At 48.1% G+C, this 26,619-nt stretch overlaps 3 protein-coding genes across 4 annotated transcripts in view; 2 read left to right on the forward strand and 1 right to left on the reverse strand.

Moving 5' to 3' along the window:
• SHMT1 (serine hydroxymethyltransferase 1 (soluble)) overlaps nucleotides 1–12,757 on the forward strand; it is a 32,040-nt gene extending 19,283 nt beyond the window's left edge. Inside the window, exons 3-11 of one of the 2 annotated variants that reach the window (XM_006875527.1) lie at nucleotides 2,828–2,943; nucleotides 3,273–3,433; nucleotides 4,827–4,908; nucleotides 5,359–5,571; nucleotides 6,599–6,715; nucleotides 8,430–8,552; nucleotides 11,392–11,508; nucleotides 12,076–12,186; nucleotides 12,574–12,757. In XM_006875527.1, coding sequence (XP_006875589.1) covers nucleotides 2,828–2,943; nucleotides 3,273–3,433; nucleotides 4,827–4,908; nucleotides 5,359–5,571; nucleotides 6,599–6,715; nucleotides 8,430–8,552; nucleotides 11,392–11,508; nucleotides 12,076–12,186; nucleotides 12,574–12,746 — 1,213 coding nt within the window. In that variant the 3' untranslated portion in view covers nucleotides 12,747–12,757. The remainder of the gene's footprint in view (nucleotides 1–2,827; nucleotides 2,944–3,272; nucleotides 3,434–4,826; nucleotides 4,909–5,358; nucleotides 5,572–6,598; nucleotides 6,716–8,429; nucleotides 8,553–11,391; nucleotides 11,509–12,075; nucleotides 12,187–12,573) is intronic. The other variant, XM_006875528.1, reaches the window with a different exon arrangement.
• Nucleotides 12,758–17,583: 4,826 nt separating this feature from the next.
• SMCR8 (Smith-Magenis syndrome chromosome region, candidate 8) lies at nucleotides 17,584–24,018 on the reverse strand. Its single transcript, XM_006875529.1, has 2 exons — nucleotides 21,659–24,018; nucleotides 17,584–18,037 (listed from the first exon to the last, which is right to left on the reverse strand). Exons 1-2 carry the CDS (start codon nucleotides 24,016–24,018, stop codon nucleotides 17,584–17,586), a joined length of 2,814 nt encoding a protein of 937 aa, XP_006875591.1.
• Nucleotides 24,019–24,837: 819 nt separating this feature from the next.
• The window catches only part of TOP3A (topoisomerase (DNA) III alpha), a 52,804-nt gene continuing 51,022 nt past the window's right edge, over nucleotides 24,838–26,619 (forward strand). The window contains exon 1 of the mRNA XM_006875530.1: nucleotides 24,838–25,013. Coding sequence (XP_006875592.1) covers nucleotides 24,909–25,013 — 105 coding nt within the window. The 5' untranslated portion in view covers nucleotides 24,838–24,908. The remainder of the gene's footprint in view (nucleotides 25,014–26,619) is intronic.

Genomic DNA, 26,619 nt, shown 5'->3' on the forward strand with positions numbered 1-26,619 from the left:
ACACCTTTATCTCTGCGCTTCTGCCAGGCGTCTGTGGCCGCTCTGATCCTTCCCCCACTTGGTCTCACCCAAGATGGTGGCTCCTGGAGTAGCCGATCGTCCCGGACTAGTAAGCAATGGATTTCTTGCTTCTGCCACAAATTCCCCCAGCTGCAAGCCTTCCAACCTTCTAAATATTTCTTTATATGTGGTTCAGAGTTCTGGGACCATCCCTTGAGCCTGCTTGGTCCTGTATTCTGTGTTGTTGCTGATGGAGCTCCTTACTGCACTTCCACCCGATCCGCCATCTTGTTTGTTCGCTCTTTTTCCAAGGTTTTGTATATATCACTATTTACCTCTATCCCCTTTAGCCCATGCATACCTCCCTATGTCTTCATCTGTCTTTGTTATTTTTCTGCCACTCGCACACTCCCTATCACTGGAGCTAACATGTCTGCCCTCTAGCCAGTGAATTACTCTCCTTTCCTTCCCACCCCTAGTAACCATCAGAATGTTTCTTTCAGTCTGGAACCCTCTTCTTAGGCTTTTATAATAATGGTCTCGTGCCATATTTGTCATTTGCGACTGACTAATTTCACTCAACATAGTGTCTGTCCTCCAGACTCATCCATGTTAGAGGTGTTTTGCAGCTTCATTGTTATCCTTCAACACTGTACAGTATCCCAATGTGTGTATGTTCCAAATTTTGTTTATCCATTATTCCATTGTTGTACACTTTGGCTGTCTCCATCTTTTTGTTGTTGTGAATAGTACTGTGATTAACATTGGTGTGCATGTATCTACTCATGTCCTCGCTGGTATTTCTTGTGAATATATACCAAATAGAGAGATTGCTGGGTCATACGGTATTTTTGTTTCCAACTTTCTGAGGAATCATCAGACCATTCTCCAGATTAGTTGAACCATTTTACAGCCACACTCGAAACTACCAGCGGTTCCGCGGGAGAAAGATGAGGCGTTCTGCTCCCGTAAAGATTTACAGCCTCGGAAACCCTGTGCAGGGTCGCTATGAGTCGGAACCGACTCCACGGCACTCAACAACAACAACAAAGGAATGCAGGAGGATTTGAGTTTCTGCACACCCTCGCCAGCATATTTGTTGTTTCCTGTGTTTTTTTTTTTTTTTTAACTTTGTTTTTAATGCTGGTGTGGATGATGTCTCATTGTTGTTTTGATTCACATTCTCTAATTGCTAATGACTGTGAACATTTCTTCATATGTTTGCTGACTGCCTGGATGTCCTCCTTGGTGAAGTGTTCGTGTCCTGTGCCATTTTTTATTTATTTATTTTTTTTCTTGTACAGGTGGTGTCGGTTTCTGTAAATTTTAGAGATTAGGTCCTTGTTTGATGAGTCACTAGAAAAAAATTTTTTTGCCCAGCCTGTAGGCTCCCTTTTCACTCTTTTGGCAAAATCTTTTAATGTACATATGTCAGTAATTTTTAGGAGGTCCCAGCCTACTGGTTTCTCTTCTACTATTTTGTATACTTTTTATAATGTTTGATAGTGTATGATGCCATGTATTAGAGCTCCAAACTTTGTCCCTATTTTTTCACTGATCATCTTTATAGTTCTAAGTTTTACATTTAGGTCTTTAATCCATGTTGAGTTTGCTTTTGTATGTGATGTAAGATATGGGTCTTATTTCATTTTTGTGCAAATCGAGTTCCAGTTTTGCCAACACCACTTGTTGATGCCCATGGCATTTTCAATCACCTCATGCAGATGAAAGCTGGAAGAAGAAAGAAAATCGATGTATTTGAAATATGGTATTGACAAAGAATAATAATTATACCAGGGACAGCAAGAAGCGTGAACAGATCTGTCTTGGAAGTAGTACAGCTAGAACATTCCTTAGAAACAAGGGTTGCAAAACTTTGTCTGTGTACTTCAGGCATGCTATCAGGAGGGACCACCAGTCCATGGAGAAAACTATCACTCGTAGAGGGTCAGGGAAAAAGAGGAAGTCCCTCAAAGAGGTAGATTGACACAGTGGGCGCCACAGTGGTCACAGTGATGGTGATGGCGCAGGGCCAGGCAATGTTGCATTCAGCTGTAGTAATGAGTTCACAGCTTCTATTAGGATCATAAAAATAATGTGGATTTGTATCAGGGAAAGTCAATAATACTGCATCACTACTACTTTCAAAGGATCCCTGGTGTGGCACTGTGGGTTAATACACCAGACTGCAAATCCATTTGAACTGTATGGTTGGTGGTTCAAGCTCACCACGTGCTCCTCAGAAACCCTATGTTGTTGTTGTTAAGTGCCGTCGAGTTAGTTCTGACCCATAGTGACCCTGTATAGGGTTTCCAAGGAGCAGCTGGTGAGCTTGAACCAGCAACCTTGTGGCTCAAAGTGACTTTGCAGTCCAGCGCATTAACCCACAGCGCCACACCAGGACTCCGAGAAACCCTATACAGGGTCGCTGTGAGTCAGAACCGACTCGACAGCACTTAACAACAACAACAACTGCTTTCAAATACAAATTATGATCAGTAAATGTATTCTAAAAGATAATTTCACATTATTTTTAAATATGGGCATGCAAATGGGATTTCCCTATTTTTAGGAGTCCTTTTAAATGAATATATGAAGATGCATCAAGAAGTTTGTGGGAAAATTCCATTATCTTTTCATTCCCTTTCCCACTAACTTTGTAAGCCCCCTCTTTTTAGCTCTTGTAGTAGCTCAGGGCAGCACAGAGGGAGGCACTGAGGAGAGGAAGCATGGGGCGGGTGCAGGCCCCTCTGCCTCTGCTCTCATCCCATCTACTGAGCATGGAGGTTGGGCTGAGTAGGTCTGAGGCCCATGTCTTCCTTCACAGGTATTATGGCGGAACGGAGTTCATTGATGAGCTGGAGCTTCTCTGTCAGAAGCGGGCACTACAAGCCTATAACCTGGACCCCCAGTGCTGGGGGGTCAATGTCCAGCCCTACTCAGGTAAGTGCAAGTTCTGACAGACCCCCTGGGCTGATGTCCATGGAGAGAATTGGCCATAAACAAAAATGAAAAATAGGCAAGTCTCGTGCTGATTGGGCAGTCTTCCTCCCAACCCATGGGCTTCCAGTTGCACTGCTTTCCACCACACCAACATCCTTCCTACCACACACACTTATTCTCATGGGGGTGGGGCAGGGGGCTTCCCAGGACGGGTGGAATCCCTTCTTGGGAATTCATTCAAGAGGCTGGGCCTGCTCTCACCAAGCCCCTGGGGTCTTTGTGGTGCCTCAGGAGTAGAAGTAACTGTCTCCTCGACCCACCTGTTTCAGGCTCTCCTGCCAACTTTGCGGTGTACACTGCCCTGGTAGAGCCTCATGGGCGCATCATGGGCCTGGACTTGCCTGATGGGGGCCACCTGACTCACGGGTTCATGACGGACAAGAAGAAGATCTCAGCCACATCTATCTTCTTTGAGTCCATGCCCTATAAGGTTAGTGCATGCATCTGTCTCGCCTCGGCACTCAGGAGACCCAATGTCTGACTGCACCTGCAGGAAGGAGAGTTGTATTTGTATGGCAACACAGGAAGTCCCCATGGCTTCAATTTTCTCTTGTTCATTCCCTGAATACGGATCCTCTGGGGGCTCAGCAGGGCGAAGCTAGGTGGCAGAGGCAACCACCAAGGAGGTCTCAGCCACACTGGGCGTGGCAATAGCCAGGGTTCTATCCGCATCTTCCTAGTCCACTATCACTGGGTCTCCCCAGGAGTGCTCCAACAGGTGCTGCCTCACTCAACACTGGCCTCTTGGACATCAGCCACATCCCTACACAACCAAGGAGGTTAGAGCAGTCCAACACAACTCCACCTGTCTGCACATGGTAGCTAGAGTTCACGATCCAGGCCCCTGCACTGCCCAGGGATCCTCAATATGGGTGGTACAATGGGTAAGCACTCAGCTGTTAGCCACAAAGTTGGTGGTTCAGACTCACTCAGAGGCATCTTGAGAGAGGTCTGGCAATCTGCTTCCTAAAGAACACTGCCTCCGAATCCCTGTGGAGTGCCACTCTAGTCACCCATAGGGTTTTCAAGTGATTCAATTGGAACAGACAATAGCTGTCACAACCAGTGCCCAGGGCGCTATGATTTTACAGCACACAGTGGAATTTCAGGACTCCTGGGAGGTGTGGTGGTTTACTGTGAAGATCGAGGCTGCTGGACTGAGAAGAGCTTGCATATGTGTCTCTTGTCTAGTTAGTACACAAAGTGATTCAGCATCATGTCCAAGAACCTTCTCGCAGCTTTCTGTAGTGTTACGTGTGCCTTTCCTGATTCATTTCACCTTTCCCACCATAAACACAAGGTAACAGTGCTTCCTCTGTTTGGTGAACAGGGCACAGTGTTGCTCGCTAATGTGTTTTGTTTGGGTCTTTTACGTGTCTTTGTTGCATTCTGTTAATCATTTGGCTTTGTTTCAGTCCTTGTAATGGCATATGTGCATTTTGGTGTGGAAGTGTGTGTGTCAGTTTTCATTGAAAGCCCAGAGATCATCTTTGGCCAAAACTCATCTTGCAGATGAGTTTAGAAACATGTAATAAAAGTAATCAGTTGCCGTCCAGTTGGCCCTGACTCATGGCAACCTCACATGTGTCAGAGTAGAGCTGTGCTCCATAGGGTTTTCAATGGCTGGATTTTCCAGTTAGATCACCTTGAGGTGGATTAGAACTTCCGGTCTTTTGTTTATCAGCCAAGCATGTTAACTTTTTGTACCATCCAAGAACTCAGAAGAAGTCCTTGTGTCATTGACACCTGACTGAAGTTCAAGGAGGGTGGGCACAGAGTGGCCAGAAAGAGGAGGCTGAGCCCTTCCATCTTCATTCCCACAGGTGAATCCAGACACCGGTTACATCAATTATGACCAACTGGAGGAAAATGCCCGCCTTTTCCACCCGAAGCTGATTATTGCAGGTGACTTGTTGGGCTGAAAGCAGCCTTATTTGTCAAGATTTCATGTGCCTTTGACAAAATTTAGATGTAAAGATTCTTCCCATTCTTTCATAGCTTATTATTGGTTCTGCGCTTTCTTTAATTGGGAGCCAACTCCATATAAGGACCTTAGAAATTCAGGTGTGGAGTAATAATAGCAGAAAGGGCAGATGTATGCACACACCAATATCAGTACCAGGGCATATCCATTAGGGGGCGCTAGGACTAATGGGAGCTGTTTCTTCCATCATGGCACTGAAATGACAGGTCCATGCCTTTAGCATTTCTTCACTCCTGTTCTCAGAAGTCTTGGTGAGATGGGTTCCAGGCTCTTAAATCTGCATAGCTAGTGTCCACCTGCACATGTGCAGTTCAGTTCATTCCCACTGACCAGGGCCCTTTCTGAAATAACAGTGTCACTACCCCTTGCAGGTGTCAGCTGCTACTCCCGAAACCTGGAGTACTCTCGACTAAGGAAGATAGCCGATGATAATGGGGCCTACCTCATGGCAGACATGGCACACATCAGTGGACTGGTTGCAGCTGGCGTGGTCCCCTCTCCTTTTGAACATTGCCACGTGGTGTCCACCACAACCCATAAGACCCTGAGAGGCTGCCGGGCTGGCATGATCTTCTACAGGAGAGGTGTGTTTCCTGTGGGTCTGGGCACAGATGGGTGGTTTGTGTTTCTCCTTGGAGGATTTAGATTTGGTTTTGGGACCTGGGATCCCTTGAAGAGCTAGCTGAGAATCATTCCTAGTGTGTCTGGGTCATAGGAAGAGAGGAAGGGAACTGTCACTGAGCTTCACCCCTTGTGTCAGCTAGCCCTTGCCATCAGAGGCAGGTGGTGTTTGGACAAAAGGGAGATGAGCACAGCAAGGCCAGGCAGCACCTGCCATGCAGCCATTGTCTGGGTGAGCTCAGTGTGTTCTGGCATGTTTCACTAAGAGAAAAACTCACAGAGTCCAAGCAATAAGTCACTGATGTGTAAATCATAATTCCAGTTTCACAGTTTTAGTGAGGCATTTCTCTTCTAGTTGTGTAATGCTCACAACCCATCTCAAGTCTCTCCCCTTATTTGGGAAATCTTCTCCTGGGCCAACCCGGTTAGTGATCACGTTCTCAGGCAGCCTATGGTGATACTTCCATCAATGAGCCTGAGTTAGAAAGAAGTCGTAGTGACACATCACGCTGTCTCTTATATAGCTAAGTAACTGTTTTCCCTTTCAAAGCCATCACCTTGGCCCTCCTTTTGAGAAAATAAACCCAAGGTGTAGTCTCTGTTCAAGAGTCAGTGAGGAACATTTTTGCCTATTAGCTTTATAAAGCCTCATGGCAGTCATCACAGTGCTGCTGAGAAGAGATGCTCTCAGGGAAAATGGGTGTCTAGTTAAAGTGCTAAGACTGGTGCTTCTTCCAGAGTCACCCCTAACAAATCCTTCCCGAAAGTGCGGGCAATCATCATTAAGGGATGTACCCTCTGCTCTGTGGTATTGGAAACCACTTCTCCCAGCCACCAGGCTCAGCTCCCCAAAGAGAAGCTCAGTACACCTTCAGCAATAAATCACTGCCCTCTGCTCTCATGGGAGCACCAGTGTGGGTCTGAGTTCAAGTGGAGAAGAGCAGAGGAGACAGCCTGCTAGCTTCCATCCTAATGTTCCCCTTCACTTAGGAGTGCGCAGTGTGGACCCCAAGACTGGCAAAGAGATTCTGTACAACCTGGAGTCACTCATCAATGCTGCTGTCTTTCCCGGCCTCCAGGGAGGTCCCCACAACCACGCCATTGCTGGTAAAATACCCCTGGCCCCTTGCCAGATCCTTCTGGGTTCTCAGGGAACACACCTTCAGCCCGACAGCTACCATGTCATCCAGTGGCTCTCCTAACCTTGGCTCCTTCTGTGCCCCTGCAGTCCTATCTTGTTTCCCACTAAAAACATGTGAAGGGACTGTCTTTACCCATGGGCCACCAACAAGGAAGAGGAGAGGCAGAGCTGTGATTGGTAGAAGAGGGAGGGAGGAGCTATCTGCTCCACACATGTCACTACTGGGCAAGGCATGGGCCTAAAAGTGTGTGCAAGGGACATGACGATGAGGAGGTGACACAGGAGGGGTGTGAGAGCACCCATGCCCAGGGCAGGAGCATATGCACAAGGCACCTGACAGGTGTGCCCTTCTACATCACTGACTCCCCTGGCACCTGGCAGTTTTGTTAGCAGAGTCTGCTCCTTCGCTTGTGCTAGTGGCTGAAGGGATGCTCGGACATCTCATAGTAACCCTGTGTCTTTGGGCGAAAGCGAGTGGGGAGCAGTGACAAATGTGTGGCCTTTCTCCAGGGAAGGAAGCGTGTGTTTGAAAGAGAAAGTGGGGAAAGCAATAAAGAACGGAATTTGAGGTATGAGTGGCTGGCCAGGAATCTGGGAGCACTGGGGACTGGGGTGAAAAGGGCCGCCAACTTTGAGTGGAAGCATCTGGGCCAGGCCTCAGGCACATGTCCTTTTTTTTTATCCTCCAGTTTTCTGTCTCCCTAAATGGCATTCATAATTGACTGCAAGATTTCAGCAGTGGTCTGAATCGCAGAATAGAATAGGACTGCACTAAAAGCTGCCTGCTTTGGCAGCTAAGTAATCCTTTTCTCACATCAGGCTGAGGTTATAAGATTCATGTTGCCCAAGAACAGTTTTATTTGCAGTAATCTTATTAGCGTTATGCTTTGGGGGGAAAGTTACACCTCACAAGTAGTTCCTCTACAGCAGTGTTCAGTGCAAAGACTGTTCACAATATCCAAAAGGTGAACACAACCCTCTGGATACTGTGATATTGTGAACATGTGCCATCTACCAGTGAACGGATAAACACAATGTATTCTATTCATACAGTGGGACACTACTCAACCATAAAGCCAAGTGCAATTCTGATACATATGCCACAACATTATGTTGAGTGAGTAAGTCAGACATAAAAATACAGACAGTGCATGATCCCACTTATATGAAATATTCAGAATAGATGCCAGTTTATTGATAGGTACTAAGGTCTTGATTGGGGGCTGGGGAGCAGTTATTAGTGCTTAAGGAACACTCAGTTTCTCTTGGGGTGATGAAAAGATTTTGCAAATAGTGGTGGTGGTTGCCCAACATGGTGAATACAGTTAATGTCACTGAATTGTACATTTAAAAATAGTTTAAATTGGCAACTTTTTTGTTGTCTATTGTATCACAATTACTATTTTTTTTCTTTTTAAATTGGGGGGATTAAAGAGAGCACATTAAAAACAAAGGCAGTTCTTCAGAAAGAGGAACTTTCTCCAATTAAGGGCTGAGAGTTTAACCTGGTAATTGTAGGATTAGGAAAATGATCATTTTGTGGGAATACAAATGTAATCCACTCCCCTTTGGTAACATTGAAAAGCGAGGCGGCTCTAATAGAAATGGGAGAATGCTTTTTGACTGGTCCTTCTGTTAATCCTGCTTCTTTTTCCTGACATGTTCTCTCCTTCCACCCAGGGGTTGCCGTGGCCCTGAAGCAAGTCATGACTCCAGAGTTCAGAGTTTATCAACACCAGGTGGTGGCCAACTGCAGGGCTCTGTCCCGGGCCCTGACGGAGCTGGGTTACAACATAGTAACAGGTACCGGGAGAAGCATGTTATGCCTCATGTAGGTACCCTTGCTTCTTGTCGGGGCAGTAAACCAGGGCTCTGCTTCTATAGTTGGGCAAGGACTGGGGACCGCCCCAGAAATCAGCATGCCTTCAGGCTGGCAGGCCCCCTTGCTCACACAGTGCCAGTCACCTCTTCCAGGTGTCATGATGATGGTCATGGTAGCTGCTGTTTGTTACCCGGCTCTGATAGATGGGTACATAGTTAAGGATCATCTGCAGGGCCTGAGGTTCTGAGACATTAAGATCGTACAACTAGTTTGTGGAAGGGCTGGTATTTGGAACACTGTTCTGTTCAGAAATGTCTCCTGAGGGGAAAGGCACAGAGGGATCCATTAACTGTTTCTCAAGCTTGGACATGCACATGAGTCACCTGGGCTCTGGTTAAAATGCAGGTTCTAATTCCATACATAGTACTGGGGCTGGGGAACCAAAGTCTCTGCAATTCTGACCAGATGCTAGGTGATGCTGCTGCTACTGCTCTGGGAAGTTGCAAGGATGTAGCCAAACTCCCTCCCACCTGGGTGGGAAGTAACAGCCTTGGCAGCCCCCTGGTGACTCAGGTCAGAAAGTCTGCCATCTGGGTAGCCTCCCAGGCCTGCTTCCACTTGTCAGTGTCTTTGTTCACTCTGCTTCCTGTGAACATGGCAACCTGCATTTGGGAGTTGTGGAGCCCTGCCTGGTGCCATGCCTAACACAATGCATGCTACATTATTTAGGCTTCCTGTGATCTATTGGTCTGTTTGGAAAATGGGCGTCTGAGGTACCAAAACGTTGAGCTGCTTGACTAGCCACACAGCATAGAGTCTGAGACTCCCACTCTGGACCATGAGCTAAGCTGATGATTGGATTTAGCTGTATCTTGGTGGTGGTGGTTTCAGGTGTCATCGAGTCAGTACCGACTCATAGTGACCCTATGCACAACAGAACGAAACACTGCCCAATCCTGGGCCATCCTCACAATTGTTGCCATGCTTGAGCCCATTGATGCTGCCACTTTGCCAGTCCATCTCACTGGAGGTCTTCCTCTTTTTCTCTGATCCTCCACCCTAACAAACATGATATCTTCCAGTGACTGGTCCCACCTGACAATATGTCTGAAGTATGAGAAATGAAGTTTGGTCATCCTGGCCTCCAAGGAGCACTCTGGCTGGAAGCACACTTCTTCCAACACAGATCTGTTGGTTCTTTTGGCAGCCCATGGCACTTTTCAAAATTCTCCTCCAACACCATAACTCAAAAGCATCAATTCTTAAGCTGTATCTTGGTTACCCCTAAAACACCCTCATGGCCGAGCCAAGAGTCAAGAGCCTTGGTTTAGCAAAGAATTCCAAGTGGAAAAGAGCTCAGAAAACAGACCCGAGTGTGTCCCATAGTGTAGATTTCAGTATGGTCACCTGACTGCCTCAAAGGAGAATGAAATGTGTAGGACCTCATCATCAGTGGGTGGCAGCTACCTACACGCTCTCAAACGAGGGCAAAGAGGTGGCCTTTGACTGATTTCAGAGACACTTGGGGAACTGACAATTATAATCTGTCTAGGAGAACATCAATGGCACTAAGCAAGCTGTCAGGCCCCTCTAGTGCACTGTGTCACTAACGTGGGCATTTTACCCATCAGACTCTCATCCCTCCTCTATGAGTTGGTAACCTTTGCTTAAAAGTACTTTCAACTGCGTAGCTCCTAGGGCAACTTTCTAACTTGTGTGTGTGTGGATTCGGTGAAGGTTTCTAGGCTAGATCAGTGTCCCATTCAATAACTTACACACATTTTGTTTCATGGTATTGATTGCAATCCCCACAATGGAACATCACTTATTCCATTTCCTCTCTGTGTTTTCTGTTTCCATTCTCCCTTCTTTCCTAACCCTTGTAAACTTTGTCCTTGGGTAAATGCTGCCCTTTTTATCTCAAATGGTTGGTTATTCTTATGTGGGCGCACCTCTCTGGTGTTTTTTAGGTTGAAAATTGAGCTTTGGGGAGGCAGGTTGGGGTTTCATTTCCAGACCTTTCAGGTAAGTTGTTGTTGTGTCGTGGAGTCGGTTCCAACTCACAGTGACCCTGCACAGGATTTCTGAGGCTGTAAATCTTTATGGGAGCAGAACACCTCATCTTTCTCCTGTCGAACCACTGGTAGTTTCGAACTGCTGACCTTGAGGTTTAGCAGCCTGACTCGTAACCACCATGCTACGGGTGGGTTCCCACCAGTGTCTATCCAATCTGGTATCTTTTATGAGTTTGAGTTTTATTCCACATTTTTCTCCCACTCTATCAGGACCCTCTAATGTGATCCCTTTCAGAGTAGTCAGTAGTGGTAGCCGGGCACCATCTAGTTCTTCTGGTCTCAGTCATGAGGGGCATCTTTTCTTTAGTTACTGTCAGCCCCCAACTCAGGGCAACTCATGCACAACTGAATGAAATGTTGCCTGGGCCTGCACCATGACCATTATTGGATGCAAATGAAGACTATTAGGATTTGCAGGATTGTCACTGGCTGATTTCTAGGTGTGATCACCAGGCCTTTCCTCCTAGTCTGTGTTGGTCTGGAAGCTTCACTAAAACCTATTCAGCATCACAGCAGCATGCAGGCCACCACTGACAGGGGCATCAGTCAGCAGTCAAGCCCAGGTCTCCCATATGGCATGTGACAGCTGAGCCACCATTGCTGCATTCTCTCTAGGAGGGGATATAGGGTGTGCTCACTTCAGCAACCTCATCTGCGGTGATCTCCTTAATTTCCTGCATGCATTTCTTTAGCCCATGTCAGGGTCAGCCTACTACTTTTTCTACATGCCCAACTTTGTTTCCAGGTGGTTCTGACAACCATTTGATCCTTGTGGATCTCCGTTCTAAAGGCACTGATGGTGGAAGGGCTGAGAAGGTGCTAGAAGCTTGTTCTATTGCTTGCAACAAGAACACTTGCCCAGGTGAGACTTCTTGGCTTTCTCTTCCACCTAGTTCTTGGCTGCATTTTTTTCTGGATCCAGATGATTTATGCTGGGGATGGACACCAGGGTGATCTGAGGGGATGGATACACAATTCTGGGTGGGAACTGAATCCAGGCTGTCTCTCCTGACCCCTCCTGCAGACTCGACCCTCACTCTATCAGGGAGGGGAAAGAGGCCAGTCTGACCTGGGGTACTTGGAGAAGCACCTTCATCTGGGTGAGGGAGGTAGGGACCTCTTGGGCACAAGGTTAGTGTCTTATCAGTGGGTTAATAAAATATTGGAGATGAATACCACACCCAGCCAGATGTTAGTCTTATCTGTACAACAAGGGTCACACGACAGATCACAACTTTGCTATTTTAAAATGAGTGAGGGGGAGCAAAATGTGATTTTCCCTGCCTGTGTTTAGACTCCACCGGCAGTCTGTAAGTCAGTGGCTCTCTTCTACACCAAATCAATACCCCCAGGCTAATTCTTTCTTGCCCAAGTGTATTTGGTGTTGAATTGGGTGTGGATTAGGGACAGCATCTTATTTATCTTGAAGGTGACAAAAGTGCACTGCGACCCAGCGGACTGAGACTGGGGACCCCGGCGCTGACGTCCCGAGGACTTTTGGAAAATGATTTTCAGCAAGTAGCCCATTTTATCCACAGAGGTAAGGTCAGAATCTGATCCAGAGTTTGCCACATTTTATTGGGTGCATGAAGGCTCTGTTTGTGATGAGTGGTACAGAAACCGTTACTGAGGGACATTTTTGTCTCCAGGCCAACTGGTGGGCACAGGAGACATTAAAAATCATTTAGCAAATCGTTCTGAGGGGCATACACACTTGTCCTGCTGTCTGCCTGAGGGAGACTTCCTATCAGAATCCTTGCTGAGGTAAACATTCATGTCTGCAGGTGAATTTGCACACACTAGCTGCTGGGCACATTGTAACAATGATACTTTGGGCTTAGGCCTGTCTGGAGTTTACTGAGTTCACTCTCCTGCAGGCAGAGCCCCAGCACCCCTCACCCTGATGCCCATTTCTGTGTTGGCACAGGGATAGAGCTGACGCTGCAGGTCCAGAATGATGCCGGCGCCAAGGCCACCCTTAAGGAGTTCAAGGAGAAGCTAGCCACCGACGAGAAGCACCAAAGTGCCATCAGGACTCTCAGAAAGGACGTGGAGAGTTTTGCTTCCCTCTTCCCTCTGCCTGGCCTGCCTGACTTCTAAAGGGGCTGCCCGCACAGCCCCATACAGCAGAGCCAGGCGGAAGGGAGGGCATCTTCAAGAAGCCACTTACTTGGGGCTAGAGAACAGCTCCAGCAGGGACCACATCATCCCTTTTGAATCTTCATGTATTTTCTTCACAAATCATTTAGACTACTTTCTGGAACAGGTTATGAGGGGGGTTTAATTTAAACTGTACTTTCACACAGCAGCCCCTAATTACTCTGGGAAAAATGAAATACTGTTTAGCCATTTAGCCTTAATTCATTTGGATAGACAATGGTGAAAGGCTCTTAGAAAATGATTAGAACAACTTTCTCTTTTTTGGTAGTTACTGGGCTCCCCAACTTGCTGTGGTAACACAAGGTTAATAGCTTATAAAAGCTGCCCATTCTTCATTCTTACCTGATGGGAGTGTCAAAAGGAAAACTGAATTTTCATCACTCTCAACTCAAGGAAAATGCTTCAGACTCTTCTGCTGTGTGCTTTAAACCAGAATCCCAAGTTAGACGAGCCCATACAAGGTGCCAAGTAAGTGGGAAGGCGGCTGTCAGCAGCTGTGAAGGGGTATTGCCCAGTAGCTTCCTTTGTCTTTCTTCCCCCGGGGCTGGTAATTGAGATCTGAAATGGCCCAGTACCATCCCCTCTATCGCCTTCCTGCCCACATACACTCACCATCCCAGGTTTGAGAGTCAGCTAGCCAACTCCCTCCTGTAACCAGGAAATCAAACGTCACCTTCCCATAGAAATTTTCTCACAAAGCTGAAATGCAAAATTTGGATGACTATAAGTTTTTAATCACAGAATGTCTACAGGAATTATAGTTTTAAAAAATACAACCAGTTTTTTTTATATTTCAAAAATACCTGAACTCAAATAAATTAATATTTTTTAAAGTACACTTTTCATACTATTTATTTGGCATTTTACTCTGGTTAAACTGTTGTTCAGCAACACCTCTAATGGTACCACATACATCAGTTGAATGACTCCCATCGGCCACTTGTGAGAATTGCTGCTACTTGCATGGTTACATGGTCACAACTGGGACAGACAGACATGCAATAAAAAAGTAACAGTACTAATTCATCCCAGACTGCTTTTCACTGCAGCTTTGATGGCAAGATTTCTTTCAATTCAACCTCACATCCACTAACCCAGAGGACAAGTCTTTGGCCTTCCTATGGCCATCTGTGGTCTTGGGCCCTGCCACTGCGGCAGCCACCAGATGTGCCTGGCTCCAGAGCTCAGTCTGCCACTTGGGAGCTGCTATGCTACCAAAACATCTAACTCAGGGCTTGCCTCTTAGAGGTTTCTAAGACCCCTACTACATCTAGCATGAAGGGGAGTCCACAGGGTTGAGGCCCCACGCCTATAGGTGGATTTGCTGCAATGTGTTCCATCATCCCATTCATCTGTCTTCTTCCTGTGGCTTCAACCAAACCTTATTCCAATATGCCAATTACATGAGTGCACAGAAGGGCGTGCCAGACTATCAGCCGAACTGTGTGCTTTCCAGCCACAAGTAGAAATACACTGTTTTTTGCTTGTGCACCCTGTTAAAGAGCCCAGTTTTCACTTTCTATCAAGTGGTGGGAGAAAGCCAGTCAGCTTAACGATTTACTTCAGGGGGTGGGAGATGAAAGAGATGGAGACACCTAATTGCTTCCAGAGATGCCAGGTCTTTCCAAGGCTGGACATGCCCACCGTGAGATGTGCGACCAGCCCTGCAGGCAGACAACAGCATCATGCCAGGAGCTGGCTGGACATGTACCACTGGGGCTTAGGAAGGGCATCATTTGGTCAGTGTGAGTAGACATGGGCAGTCAGTGCATGCAAGATGTCCACTGAGCAGAATGTGCTCTTTACCTGGAACACCACTGCGAGGGCTGCAGCAGCCTTGGCACAAGCGGGAGGAGGAAGCCATCAGCCTCTGGGATTTTGAGATGAGATTTCTGGAGGGCTGACTCACAAGTGTTTTGAACAGCCACTGGGTGGGGATGGCAGATGAGCTACTGTGGGCCATTCCTAATCCGGGTGCAATGTGTGTAATTGTATAAAGATTACAACTTCTAACATCCCAAATTCCCACCCGGACAGAGTGCTCCAAGGAGACAGGACTGACGCAGGAGCTCAGGCTAGAGTGACCATGTCACATAGACTAGAAAAGGCCTTCGGCTAAAACGAATGACTAAAACAGGGCTTCGAAAGGTCAACAGTGGATCATTGCGCATCTGATCAGCTTTTTAAAAACTTGGACTGCTTTTGAAAAGGGGCAGAGGGGAGAGGGTGGGGATAATGGTTCGTAGGTGAAGTTGAAACCAAGCTCTGACAAGAAGAGTTTAGTGCCTGGGCCTTCAATATGATAGCTCTGACTAAAGAAGTCACCGGGGACATTAATATCTATTTTCTGGGAAGTGTTTTTAGATGCTTTACTATGGCTTACTAACGTATTACTAAAGGAAAACCCTCAAATGAAAATTCTTGCGTAGGTCTCTCCACCACTAACAGTTTTAGATGAAAAACTTTTCCAGTAGGTTCAGGTTTTCCAAAGTGGAGCAGGGCTGGGAGATAAGAGCTTCCAGGTACCAAAGACCTCTGCCTGAACAATGTCTCAAGTCTTGTACCATTTCAGTATCCCTTTAAGAACTATCATACTTCGCATCAAGTAATCCCTTGAAACTACCATACTGAATGGGTCCTTCTTTTAACCACCATTTAAATCCTACTGCTCAGCGACTCTTCAGTGACACCGTCCTCACTTGTCAATGAAGAAATAAGTGAGACACTCCTGGTTTGCCCCTTCCGTGCACAGCAAACAGCTCTGTTCATACTGACGCATCCTTGACCTAAGCCCTGAAACCCTTCTCAACTGTCCTCTGAGTCTCCTTGGAGGCTGTCTCTGCACACATCTACCTAAGATGTCTACCTAAGATCAATGTAGGGCATGGCTTTAGCTTCTAGGAGACCAAAAATGGTTGCAGTTCAGCATGTGCCTTGGTCAGGTTCCCCAGAGAGCAGCAGCAGTAACTGCAGGTGTCCACACTGGTGTGAAATGAAACAGGGACAAAACAGCAACAGTACTGTCAATGATCCCTTTCTCCCATTTTGTCATCTGGACTCCACAGACCTTTCTTCCCTTTCAAACACTGCACTGCCGCATGCTTGGATGCACAAGAAGACAGCTGTGAGCCACTCAGAACATGAAGCAGCATTTAAAACACCAGAGGGGGCGTGGTAATAGGCAGAAGGAGACAAAGAACTGGGTTTCTATGCAGCTTTCTTCACGTGCAAACAACAGACACTTCGCATTTAAAAACTGCCAAGACATCCCTGGTGACTCTAGACTGAAAATACGCAGAACAGATAGGTACAAAGGAACTGATGAGAATGCCAACTGCCACAAAAGGCTCTTGGCCACAGCCTCATGTGCAAAGCCACAGCCCTGTGAGGGAAGCGGGGTCCCTGGCTGGAAGCCGTTGGCCAGGAGCCAACAGGTGTGTACTCCTTTTGCACAGATGCCTCAGTGACCTCACTGGTGCTCCTCAAAGATGGGCTGTGCATCAGCAGCAGGCCTTGAGTGACACTGACAGCACTGCCTGATATACCTACCACATGTGCATCATGTGATACACACAGCAGTGACTACTGTGGCTGATTCCGGGCCCTGCGGTCACCTCTTTCTCGGAACAAACTAAAAAGAAACACTACCACCCAGAGTTTTTCCTATTTAGGGAGAAAAACAGCTTTTTTAAAAAAAGGTATAAAATCTTCAAAGTTGCAGGAAACCCATCCTTGACATACTCAGCATCAGTTATACAAGAAGCCACAGGGAGGAGAGAGACCTGCAGGGATCCTGGTCAAAGTGGTAGGTGGCAGGGTAGATGAATGGTCTTTTCAGTTGCAAAACACCTCCAGGTTAGGGAGAGCAGTGGAGGGTCTTCTGCAGGAAATCTCTCCAAGGTCACTGCCGCTGGGTGGACTAATACCCCACTGGCCAGCTGGACAGGATGCCGTCAACAAGACCCCATGCGAGGTAGGTTTGATGCAGTGAATTTGAACATTTATATAGATCTTTCCTGAAAGGACAAAGACATCCCTCTAACCAGGAAAGATTGGTGGGCCCATGCCCCTGGGAGCATGTAATGTACCCCCTCTCTCTGCACAGTGATGAAAGCCACCGGCAGCCCCACCTGCCCTAATTCTGGGCTGTCTTTCCTCTCAGAGTGGTGCCTCATCCTGATGAGTTTCTCAGCAGCTCTGCCTGGGAAAGGAGGCAAGGACAGGAGCACCCTTGGGGCCCATGAAGCTGTGATGACTACAGACGACTGAGGTGGCGGTACGCTCACCCCTCCACATCGGTGCCTCTAGCTGGGGCTAAATGAGACCAAGTGTATTCTGTTGTTCCATCTTCCACCTGCTCATTCTGCCACCAATCAGTGGTGGCAGGTGCTAAACATGGTCACATGCTTATCCATCTAGGCTCTGGTCTTCCAACCCTGGGCACCCACCTGAGAGATTGCTGACTCTTCTGTCCTGGCTGCCAGTCCTCAGGAAGCTAAGTCACTCCCAATTTGAATCATTCTGCACCAGAATGCCAAGAGAGGCTTTTATTGCCTTTCCAGATACCTTCCAAGAGAACCAGGCTCCACTTCTTCCCATACTTAACACACTGCCCAGAATCATCAGTGTCACATGGCCACCCCAGTCTCCTTCCCACTGACGACACCACAAGTCTAAACAGTCAAGCTCAGGTACTAGCTTGGCCAGGCCAACCACTCCCCCGCAAAACCTCTCTGCCCTGAGTCACGGATCTTGGTCATAGTAGCTGGGACCAACCTCAGATTTTATACAAAAAGCTAGGGACATAGTCAAACCTGAGCATGGGCTGGCTGTTCCCAGGAGACTCCTGAATGTACTGCAGCTTTAGCAGCTCAGCCAGGTATTGGACCACCTTGATGTCCTCATTCACGAGACCCAAGTTCAGCTTCAGGAAGCTCACCTGGCGACTGGCCACCAGTTCCTGGGTCTCCCGGTCATGGGCAGGCAGATGCAGGTGGTGACAAAAGGTATACAGGAAAGCCTTGGAGCAGAGCTGGGTGAGCATGCTCTGGATGTGCATGTAGTAGGTGCTACCCCGCTTGATTTGGGTGCGATGGTCAGCCAGCCTGGGCACAAGGGTGCCTCTGTACAGGGGACAGCGCAGGGTCTTGTTGTCCAGATCCAGGATGCTCGTGTAGCGGCTATAGCGGCTCAGGGCCTGGAGGGTGCCAGCACTGGCAGGGGAGGCCACCCTGAAATAGACAGGCCAAGGTCAGCAGGAAGAGAAGTGCACCAAGACCAAGACAGAGCCCGTGAGCTGAGAGCAGCCTGACTCTAGGCCAGCACTAATGGACTCTCTGGAAAACACACGGAATTACTGTGATCTTCAGATGGCTCTTCCTCACCCTCACGAGGGAGGATTCCTCCAGCCTTGGAGGCCTCATCCATTCCCTTCCTACATGGCCTTGAGTTTTGAGCCATACTAAACTTTCTGCTAAGGAACTCTGGTAGCGTAATGATTACAAATCGGGCTGTGAACCTCAATGTCAGCGGTTTGAAACTACCAGCTGTTCCGTGGGAGAAAGATGAGGCTTTCTTCTCCCGTAAAGATTTACAGACTTGAAAACCCCGTACAGGGTTGCTAACCACCACCACCAAGCTTTCTGCTGGGCCTCAAAATCACTGACCTGTTTGCTCTACCTGGAATATCTTTCTCTGATTTGACACTAGGTTTATACCAGCTGGTCGCTGAGAACTTTTTCCAGCCTTCCCTGACCCCAGTCTCAAATGAACGCTTCTCTTGTGCTCCTATGCTTCACGTTCTCGAACCTCTCAAGAGTCTCATCTATAAGATGGGGGTTACAGTCCCTACTTTGTGGGATTGCTGCTGGGATTAAACCAGTTGTGCTTACAGGAGTGCCTGACCCTTGTTCTTGTACGTGCCACCATATCAGTTCCAACTCACAGTTACTCTGTGCATAAGGTTTCCAGGAGTGGCTGGCAAGTTTGGCCCTTGAAGTTCAAACTGACCTCACAGTCTAGGGCTCATCCTACAGTGCCACACCAGAACTGACCCATTGCTGTTGTTAGGAGCTAACTGCTAGCCACAATTACAATTATTACTGGTCACCTGGCACTTACCAGGGTGGGGACTGCTTATATGTCTCTGCAGTGGACACGACACTTCTTGCAGTGGCCAGCCAGGGCTGGATGTGTCTTGGTCTAACATCCCCATTTTCCAGTGCAGACAAGAAGAAAGGAAGCTTGGTTCCATGAAATCATCAGCCTTAGTAAGTGGCCTCCTCTGGCTCAGTTTTCCAGAACTGGGATTACCCTGTAGTCTGGCAAACTGCTGGCTGACCAGGCTGTGTAGACTAACTAACACACCTCCGAAATCTAAGGCTCGTATTAGACCTAACAGTAACTTGGGGCTAACATTTTTTTCCTTTGAGGTTTTGTTAACCTTCTCACATATTTAATAATCTTTAAAAACCCACTATATACCAGGCAATGACCTGGGAGTTGCAAATGGAATTACAATAAGCCTCGAATTCTGTCCCGAACAAGCTCTATTTAGATGAAAAGAGCAAAGTACACTACCTGATGGGATGGGTGACATGGCCTCCCCAAGAAGAGACCCATGACTGAGAAAACAAGGGGATCATGGAGGAGCTGGCACTGGAACTGGGCCTTGAGAGGGTGGGCTCGGGGAAATGCAGAAGGCACTGAGACCCAGGCAAGAGCCAGTTCCGGGTCCCAGAGGTGGGAAGCACACAGGCTGTGAGTCTGAGTACAAGCAGAGGAGAGCTCTGTTGGTCTCTCTAAAAGTTGTTACTGCCCACAAGTGGGGCTTGGCACCTTTGTCTGTACCAGGCTACATATATACACCATGCATGCGAGCCCTCTCAACAACTCCAGGCAGGGGGTACTGTGAGCTCCACCAACAGAGGCATTGGCAGAACCTGGCAAGGGCAGGAATAAGGTCAGATGACTGGTCCCCATTGCACACAGCTCAGGGACAGCCTCAAGCTGGAACATACATCTTCTTCTGTAACGGACACAGACTATAAGTCATGGATTTTTGGTTTTTCACTGCAATCAACTTTAGCCTTGACTTCCATTGCTTACCTTCCCCTGGGGTTTCTCTGGATTCTACTGGCTGGAGAGCCAAGTAGAAAGCGCAATTCCACTTCTTTTGGTCCCTTAGCGATCCTCAGAGCTGTTCCCCAGGTACCCCGTCTCATCCCCTCCATGCCTTAAAAGGCCGCTCTGGAAGCAGCCATCCCCAATTACTAACATTGGTTTGAGAAGGAGAATTTTAATGGGAGAAATAATCATTCCACCACTTAGAATTCTTTACAAAGATCTCAAATCACTAGGCTCCCCGCTCCCACACCCCGAGTCTTGTTTTTCAGGCTGTTCCCTGAAGTCTAGCTGGTGACAGTGAACACTGCCTGGCCTTTGTGCCACTGCCCCACTTCCTGTCACAGTCTGTCTGTGACCCCCGTTGTACCTAAGGAACCACCTGTCAGTAGGGATTAGATGCAAGAGGTCCTTCAACAAATGTTATCTATCACAAGATAAGCAGGATTAGCCTACAGCAGGGACAGAGCTGTGGCTGTGGCTGACATGAAGGCTCTGCTCTTCCTGTCTCCTGTTATCACAAGTGACTCACCTTATTATTCTGGCACTAATCACAATGGCTGGGACTCAGCAGACCTCAGTAACTATTCAATGACCCAAGTCTGTTACTTCTAACAGGAAACACGAAAGGCTACAGTGCTTGAGCAACTCTCCAAAATGAATGAATTGGTGTTGGAAACAGGACCTGAATGCATCCTCTCTGGGACCCCAGCATCTGCAGGACCTTTGGTAGATCCTCAACAAGTGACTCAAATCTTGATGTGGTGATCTGCTTGCTAAGGTCACACTTGACTCCCCTAGGTAAAACTGAAAGCAGCAAGAGAAAACTGGAAAATTAGAAGACTTCCTGATGGCTGACTAAGGTCTGAAAGAAATCCATTTGACCCTTTTAACATGGAAAGGGCAGACAGAGGTAGAAGGGATTCTGATGATCACCTAGTTTGATATCTTCATTTTACAGACAAGGAGAGAGGAGCTCAGAGAAGGGAAGTGACTTGTCCAGAGTCACAAAATGAGGAAACTGGTACAGCGCATTCTCACACAGAGAATGAGCCCCTTAGCAAGGCTTAACTAGTTGTTATTGTTGTTAAGTACCGTGGAGTCAGTTCCAACTCATAGTGACCCTGCACAGGGTTTCCGAGGCTGTAAATCTTTATGGAAGCATAAGTATTTGCTAAAAATAAAAGGACTCTACTAAAGCAGAAGTGAGTAAGTAGCATGGGAAAATGAAATCTAAAGTGTTCAGAAAGAGTCAGAAGGGCTGGGTTATTGCATTTCCTCCTTCAGACCAACAACTCAGGCAGATACAACTGTGAAGAAAGCCAAAGGATGCCCTGCTATTGCCTATCCTCTAGGGATAGATTAGGATCTTGTGGTCTGGTTAGTCGTTCCCAAAATTTGCTGCACACAGAAAAATCCCATGTATGATCCCTAGCCCAAATGATTTGGAATCTCTGGGTATGGTGGCCAGGAGTATGATTTTTTTAAATTCTCCAAGTAATTCTAACACAGCAGGATTGGGAGTCACTTAAGAACTGCAATCCCCTCCAGAAGCTGAAAGTCAGGGAAGGGGAACAATCTGCCAAGTGACACTGCGAGTTAGTGAATGACACCATCTGGAAGTCACAAGTCCCTGAACCAGGGCCTACCTTACCCAGAAAGATAAGAGCTCAAAGCCTCCCTCACCTCCAATTAGACAGGGCCCTTCCCCACCATGTGTAACCAGTTACCTCTGCAGGCCAATAAGCTTCCACTTCTGGAAATCTGTAATATGTAAAGGAGAGGAGACCCAGTGCTTCACAGGCTTGGCATAGTGGCCAAAGTTAGGTACAAAGATGGACAGCGCTGTCACAAGCTTCCTGACGATGGCCTCATCCTCCCCCAGGACCACAAGTGTCCGTCCACTGAGCAAGGAGTAGATGGCTGGGTGGGCAAAAGGGTACTGGCGGATGAATTTTAAGGCATTCTGGCCAGCCCTCTTCTTATGTCTTTCAGATGAGGTGCCAGTGGCATGAGATGATAAGGAAGTCCTGTTTGAGCTGGTGGAGGCCACACTGCTCATGTAGCTGGTGGAGTCTGAGTAGTTGTCCAGGCTGGTCCTACTGACATCTCGGCTGGCCAGCAAGCAGTGAGGATCCAGTTCATAAGGGGGGAAGCTTTCGGCACTGTTATCTTGGGAAGAAGGGTTGACATTTTCCACTGCAAAGTCCACATGAAAGCCCTGGTCCTTCTGCCTGTAACGTTGTGGGGGGATGCTCACCACTCCATCGTCATCGGAGAGCTTGTGGGCCAGAGCAGGGAGAGGTGCTAGCAAACTGTCACTCTCTTTTCCAATACAGCAGGAGGAGTCAGTGTGTGATGGGGCATTCTCTAAGCTGCCTTCCTCTGCCTCCCCCAGCTCCAGAGGGCTGGTGCTTGCCTGGAAGAGGATGGCTCCCTCATTGTCATCTGCATAAGATTCTTCTTCATTAATAGCACTTGGGTAGCTGGCCTTAAAGTCATCAGGGATGAGAGCCTCAGAGGGGCAGGTGCTGAGGACTTCAATACTGTCCTCACTGATGGTCCTGTGGCTAGCAGCCTTACTCCGCATCACCTGGGGGCTCAGTGGTACTGTGAGGCTGGCTTGGCTGTCAGACTTAGGCAGCACAGAGGTGGGCTTCTCCGTCCCTAGAACTTCAATGCTTTCACCACTGCTGATACTCCCTTTCATATCCATATCCAGGTAGTCCAAGTTCTCCTGGGGGTCAAAACTGCTAACTTCTGTCACCTCCAGTTTCTTGTATTCATTTTCAAGTCTCTGCTCCATCTTGATCAGCACAGACTCTACGCTGGACTTGTAAGAACCAACACTAATTAACACTTTGGGTATCAGACATTCTTCCAGACATCTTGAAGGTGGCCTGTCTTGACTAGGCTCAAGAGATACACTACCTTCTTTCTCTACTACCCTGTCAACAACCTCTGCAAAGTCTTCAAAGAGGAAGTTGGTTATGTGCTGTTGCTTTAGAAGGACTCTGTCAATTTGGCTGGTCAGGAGGTAGCACAGGTCTCCTCTAAACATGTGCTCAATGTGACTGAGCTGAGCCAGCGTCTGGGTAAAATATTCAGTGTCACAGAGCTCTTCCAATGTCTTCAGCTTCTTGTCAAAGCACTTGGTGGACTTTGCTTTGATGAGTTTGGGTGTGTAGTCTGGTCTGCTAGTGTAAATTTCAGCGTCGGCAGACTCATCAGGGTTAATGGTAGTGGATGCCTTACCAGTTTGATTCTGGGTGTGGTCTGCCTCACCAGCACTCAAAGCAGACCCTTTCAACTTCCGATAGGGGTATGAGCGGATCTGCTTCAGCAGGTCTTGATGTTCAATGATGGATTTCTCCACACTAGCTAGCTCATTGGCTTTCTCAATCGCCTGAGATGTGTAAAAGCCTTTGTCGTTGGCTTTCTTCTGGATCTCTGTTTCTCTGTGCAACACTGTCCTGGTGTAATCCAAGTCCTTCAGCTTTTTTTCAAGTTCGCCAGCAAATGCCTTTCTGTTACCTGTCTTCAAGCACTCAGAAGCTTTAGAAAATTCAGCTGATAGCTCCTGGAACTGCTGCATGATTTTGTGCTGGTCTGCTGAGATATAAGCCATGCAAAAAGGCCTCACGAAGCCACGGGCCTCCAGGTCGTAGAGGGTGAGATGGTGCACATATGCAAAGGCTCCCTCCTTGGAGTCACCCAGCACTACCTTAGAGTCTTCCACAAAGTTCAGCTTGGGATAGGCAGAACCAGGAGGATGGCCCACGAAGGATGCCTGGTAATCCACAGACATGATACGCAGGGAGAAATAATTGAGATCAAAAGTGCCAAAAACTTTGGTGTCATTGGGAATGGTCATTAAGGGTTGGGGTCCCACTTGCTCAGAGAACTCGGAAATGAGGATGAAATCCCGTGAGAACTTGGCCCCGGACAGTTTAGACCATGGGTTGGTTCCCTGGCTGGCAAAGGGAAACAGCGGCACCGAGTACTCCTCAGGCAGGGCCGGTTCATTGTAAGGCTCCTCCTGGAACTCGTCCTCTTTGGTGAAGGCCACCACGTCAGGGGCGCTGATCATATTTCCGGATGTGTGGCGAGAACATGGAGAGGGGGTGAAAAAGACTGCTGGGGTAACCAACGCAGAGAAACCGGGCCTCTGGAGAAGGAAGCTACGTCCTTATGGCCTTCTTTGCGCCCTCAGATAGGTATCCTAAATCACCCCTTACACAGTCGAGTACTCAAACTTCCATAATCCCCTCAAAGGTACGGCTCCTCTGGAGCCTTCAGCAACTTCATGGAATCCCAAGGCCTCAGGCCCAGAAAACCGGGGAAGCTGGTAACCCTCCTCCGGGCACAAGGCACCTGCAGCGAGGTTACTCGCACTGTCCTGAATTCACCACGACAGTTACAGCTCGGTCCCGAACGGGTGCCTAACGACAGAGTACGAGCCGCCGCAGGGGTCAGTCGAGCAGTGTTGTCCTTACAGCCTGAGGGCAGAAACCGTTGCGGCTCCTTGGACGCCACAACCAGGTGCCACCTACCGAGGTGCCGCCATCTTGGTGTCACATGACTCGTGGCGTTGGTGCCGCGTAACCCGGAAGTACTTGCATGCACTTCCGAGTAGACGCGGAACCGACTGGGAGTGCGCAGCAGGGAGGTGGGAAGCGGAGTTGCGACATCGTAGGACTAAGCTGATTTGTTGTCAAACCCTGCGGGGAAGTAGTGGAACGAGCGGGTACAGCCGGGCACCTTTATCCCTGGGTTCTGGCGCTCGCCTGATGGGTTAGTGAGGAGGCAGCCGAGACGCGTGTGACTCCCGGAGGTGCTCGGCCTCTCGCTGTGGGCGGCGAGCGGGCCTCTGCGTGTCTCCTCTAGCATGCTCCGGATCCCGGGATGATTTTACTGGCCGCCGGCTTCGTGCGCCGGTGGCTGCCAAGGCTTGGTACCCGAGCCTTGTCCCGCGCCGCCATGGAAGTGGCCTTCCGAGGGGTGCGGAAAGTTCTCTGTGTGGCTGAGAAAAACGACGCGGCCAAGGGCATCGCCGACCTGCTATCCAACAGTCGCATGAGACGGGTAAGAAAGTGCATTTCCGATCAGTTCTGTCCCGGAGCCTGGCTCACCGAAAGGCACGCTGCGGTGGGCCGCCCAGCTCCTCTCGGAATGATGGGCATTTAAAAATGTTGTCAGGATATTTCACATATTTACTTGCAAAGTTTGATCCTCTGCAGCAGTCCCCTAACTTTTCTGCTTCTCAGGGGCACTGTCTAGTCGTCATCATTGGGGCGTTAAAACTAGCGGTCATTCCTCAGAGAACCCACCCTCCCCATTTGGTCACACACGCAGAGGCTTTGGGGGTCCACGTTGAAATCGACTGCTCCTACAGACGCATTCTGGATACAGACACATGAGAGTGTGTTCTAGACACACAGGAGGCTCAAAGAAAAGGGGAGATAAGAAAGGGCTTCACAGAGGAAGGTGGCATGGAGACCTTAATGTCTGACAACAAAAGTAGATCCTGAAATAGTTCTCAAGACTTTTTGAGGGCATGTGGTGAAATTCTTGCCTTTTTTTTCTTCCTTTTTTTCTTTTTGCATCCCAGAATCCCTGGACTGCAGTGTTCAGGGCAAGGATAGTGGGCACATGAACCAAGGTTGTGTGGATGCCAGCTACGAGCTTTACCTTTCTTCAGGGCCTAGCAGCTCGGTGACCAACCCAAGGATGTCTACTTCAAGTTCTCTTGGGCCTGGCCTCGCTACTGCTTACTGACTTATTATCCTTCAGGACTCTGCCTAGACGACTCTGTTTCAACAAACTCTCCTTTTCAAGAAACTGTCCGGGACCTTCTATGGTGTGCTGCTGTGGCATCCCGTTCTACTTGGAAGGCACCTACCCATTTCAGTTAAATACTGTACTGTGCTTTATTTGATTACTTTCACCACTCCTCTTTAGTCTAGGAGTTCCAAAATGCAGAAACTGCCCCCTTTTTTTTTGATGTCCGGTTGAGGAGCTGTAGGATAAGTACTGGACTGCTTACAGCAAGGTTGGCAGTTTTTCTAGGGGTATTTTTGTTTTGGGGTTTGTTTCAGTGTATACCTAGGAATAGAATTACTGGCCACCACAAGGAGCTCTGGTAGCGTAGTGGTTACAAATCGGGCTGCGAACCACACGGTCAGCAGTTTGAAACTACCAGCCGCTCAAAAGGAGAAAGATGAGGCTTTCTGCTCCTATAAAGATTTACAGCCTTGGAAACCCTGTTGAGGGTGGCTATGGGTTGGAACCTACTCGACGGCACTTAACAACAACAACTCATCTGTTGGAGTCCTGGTGTGGCGCTGTGAGCCAATGCGCTAGATTTCAAAGTTGGTTTGAATGTAAGGTTGGTGGTTCCAGCTCACCAGTTGCTCCTCGGAAACTCTTTCCAGGGTCACTATGGGACGAAACTGACTCAACAGCACATAACAACTCATTTGTCACTTTGTCACACTGTGGTGGCTTACATGTTGCTGTGAACCGCCGACCTTGTGGTTCAAGCTGACTTTGCAGTCCCAACGCATTAACTCACAGCACCACACCAGTATTTTAAATGTTAGCAGGGTCACCCATGGTATACAGGTTTCCACAGAACTTCCAGACTAAGACAGGCTAGGAATAAGGAGAGGTGGATCACTTCTGAATGGTT

The sequence above is a fragment of the Chrysochloris asiatica genome, unplaced genomic scaffold, assembly GCF_000296735.1.
Source record: "Chrysochloris asiatica unplaced genomic scaffold, ChrAsi1.0 scaffold00331, whole genome shotgun sequence".
NCBI classification, from domain to species: Eukaryota; Metazoa; Chordata; class Mammalia; order Afrosoricida; family Chrysochloridae; genus Chrysochloris; species Chrysochloris asiatica.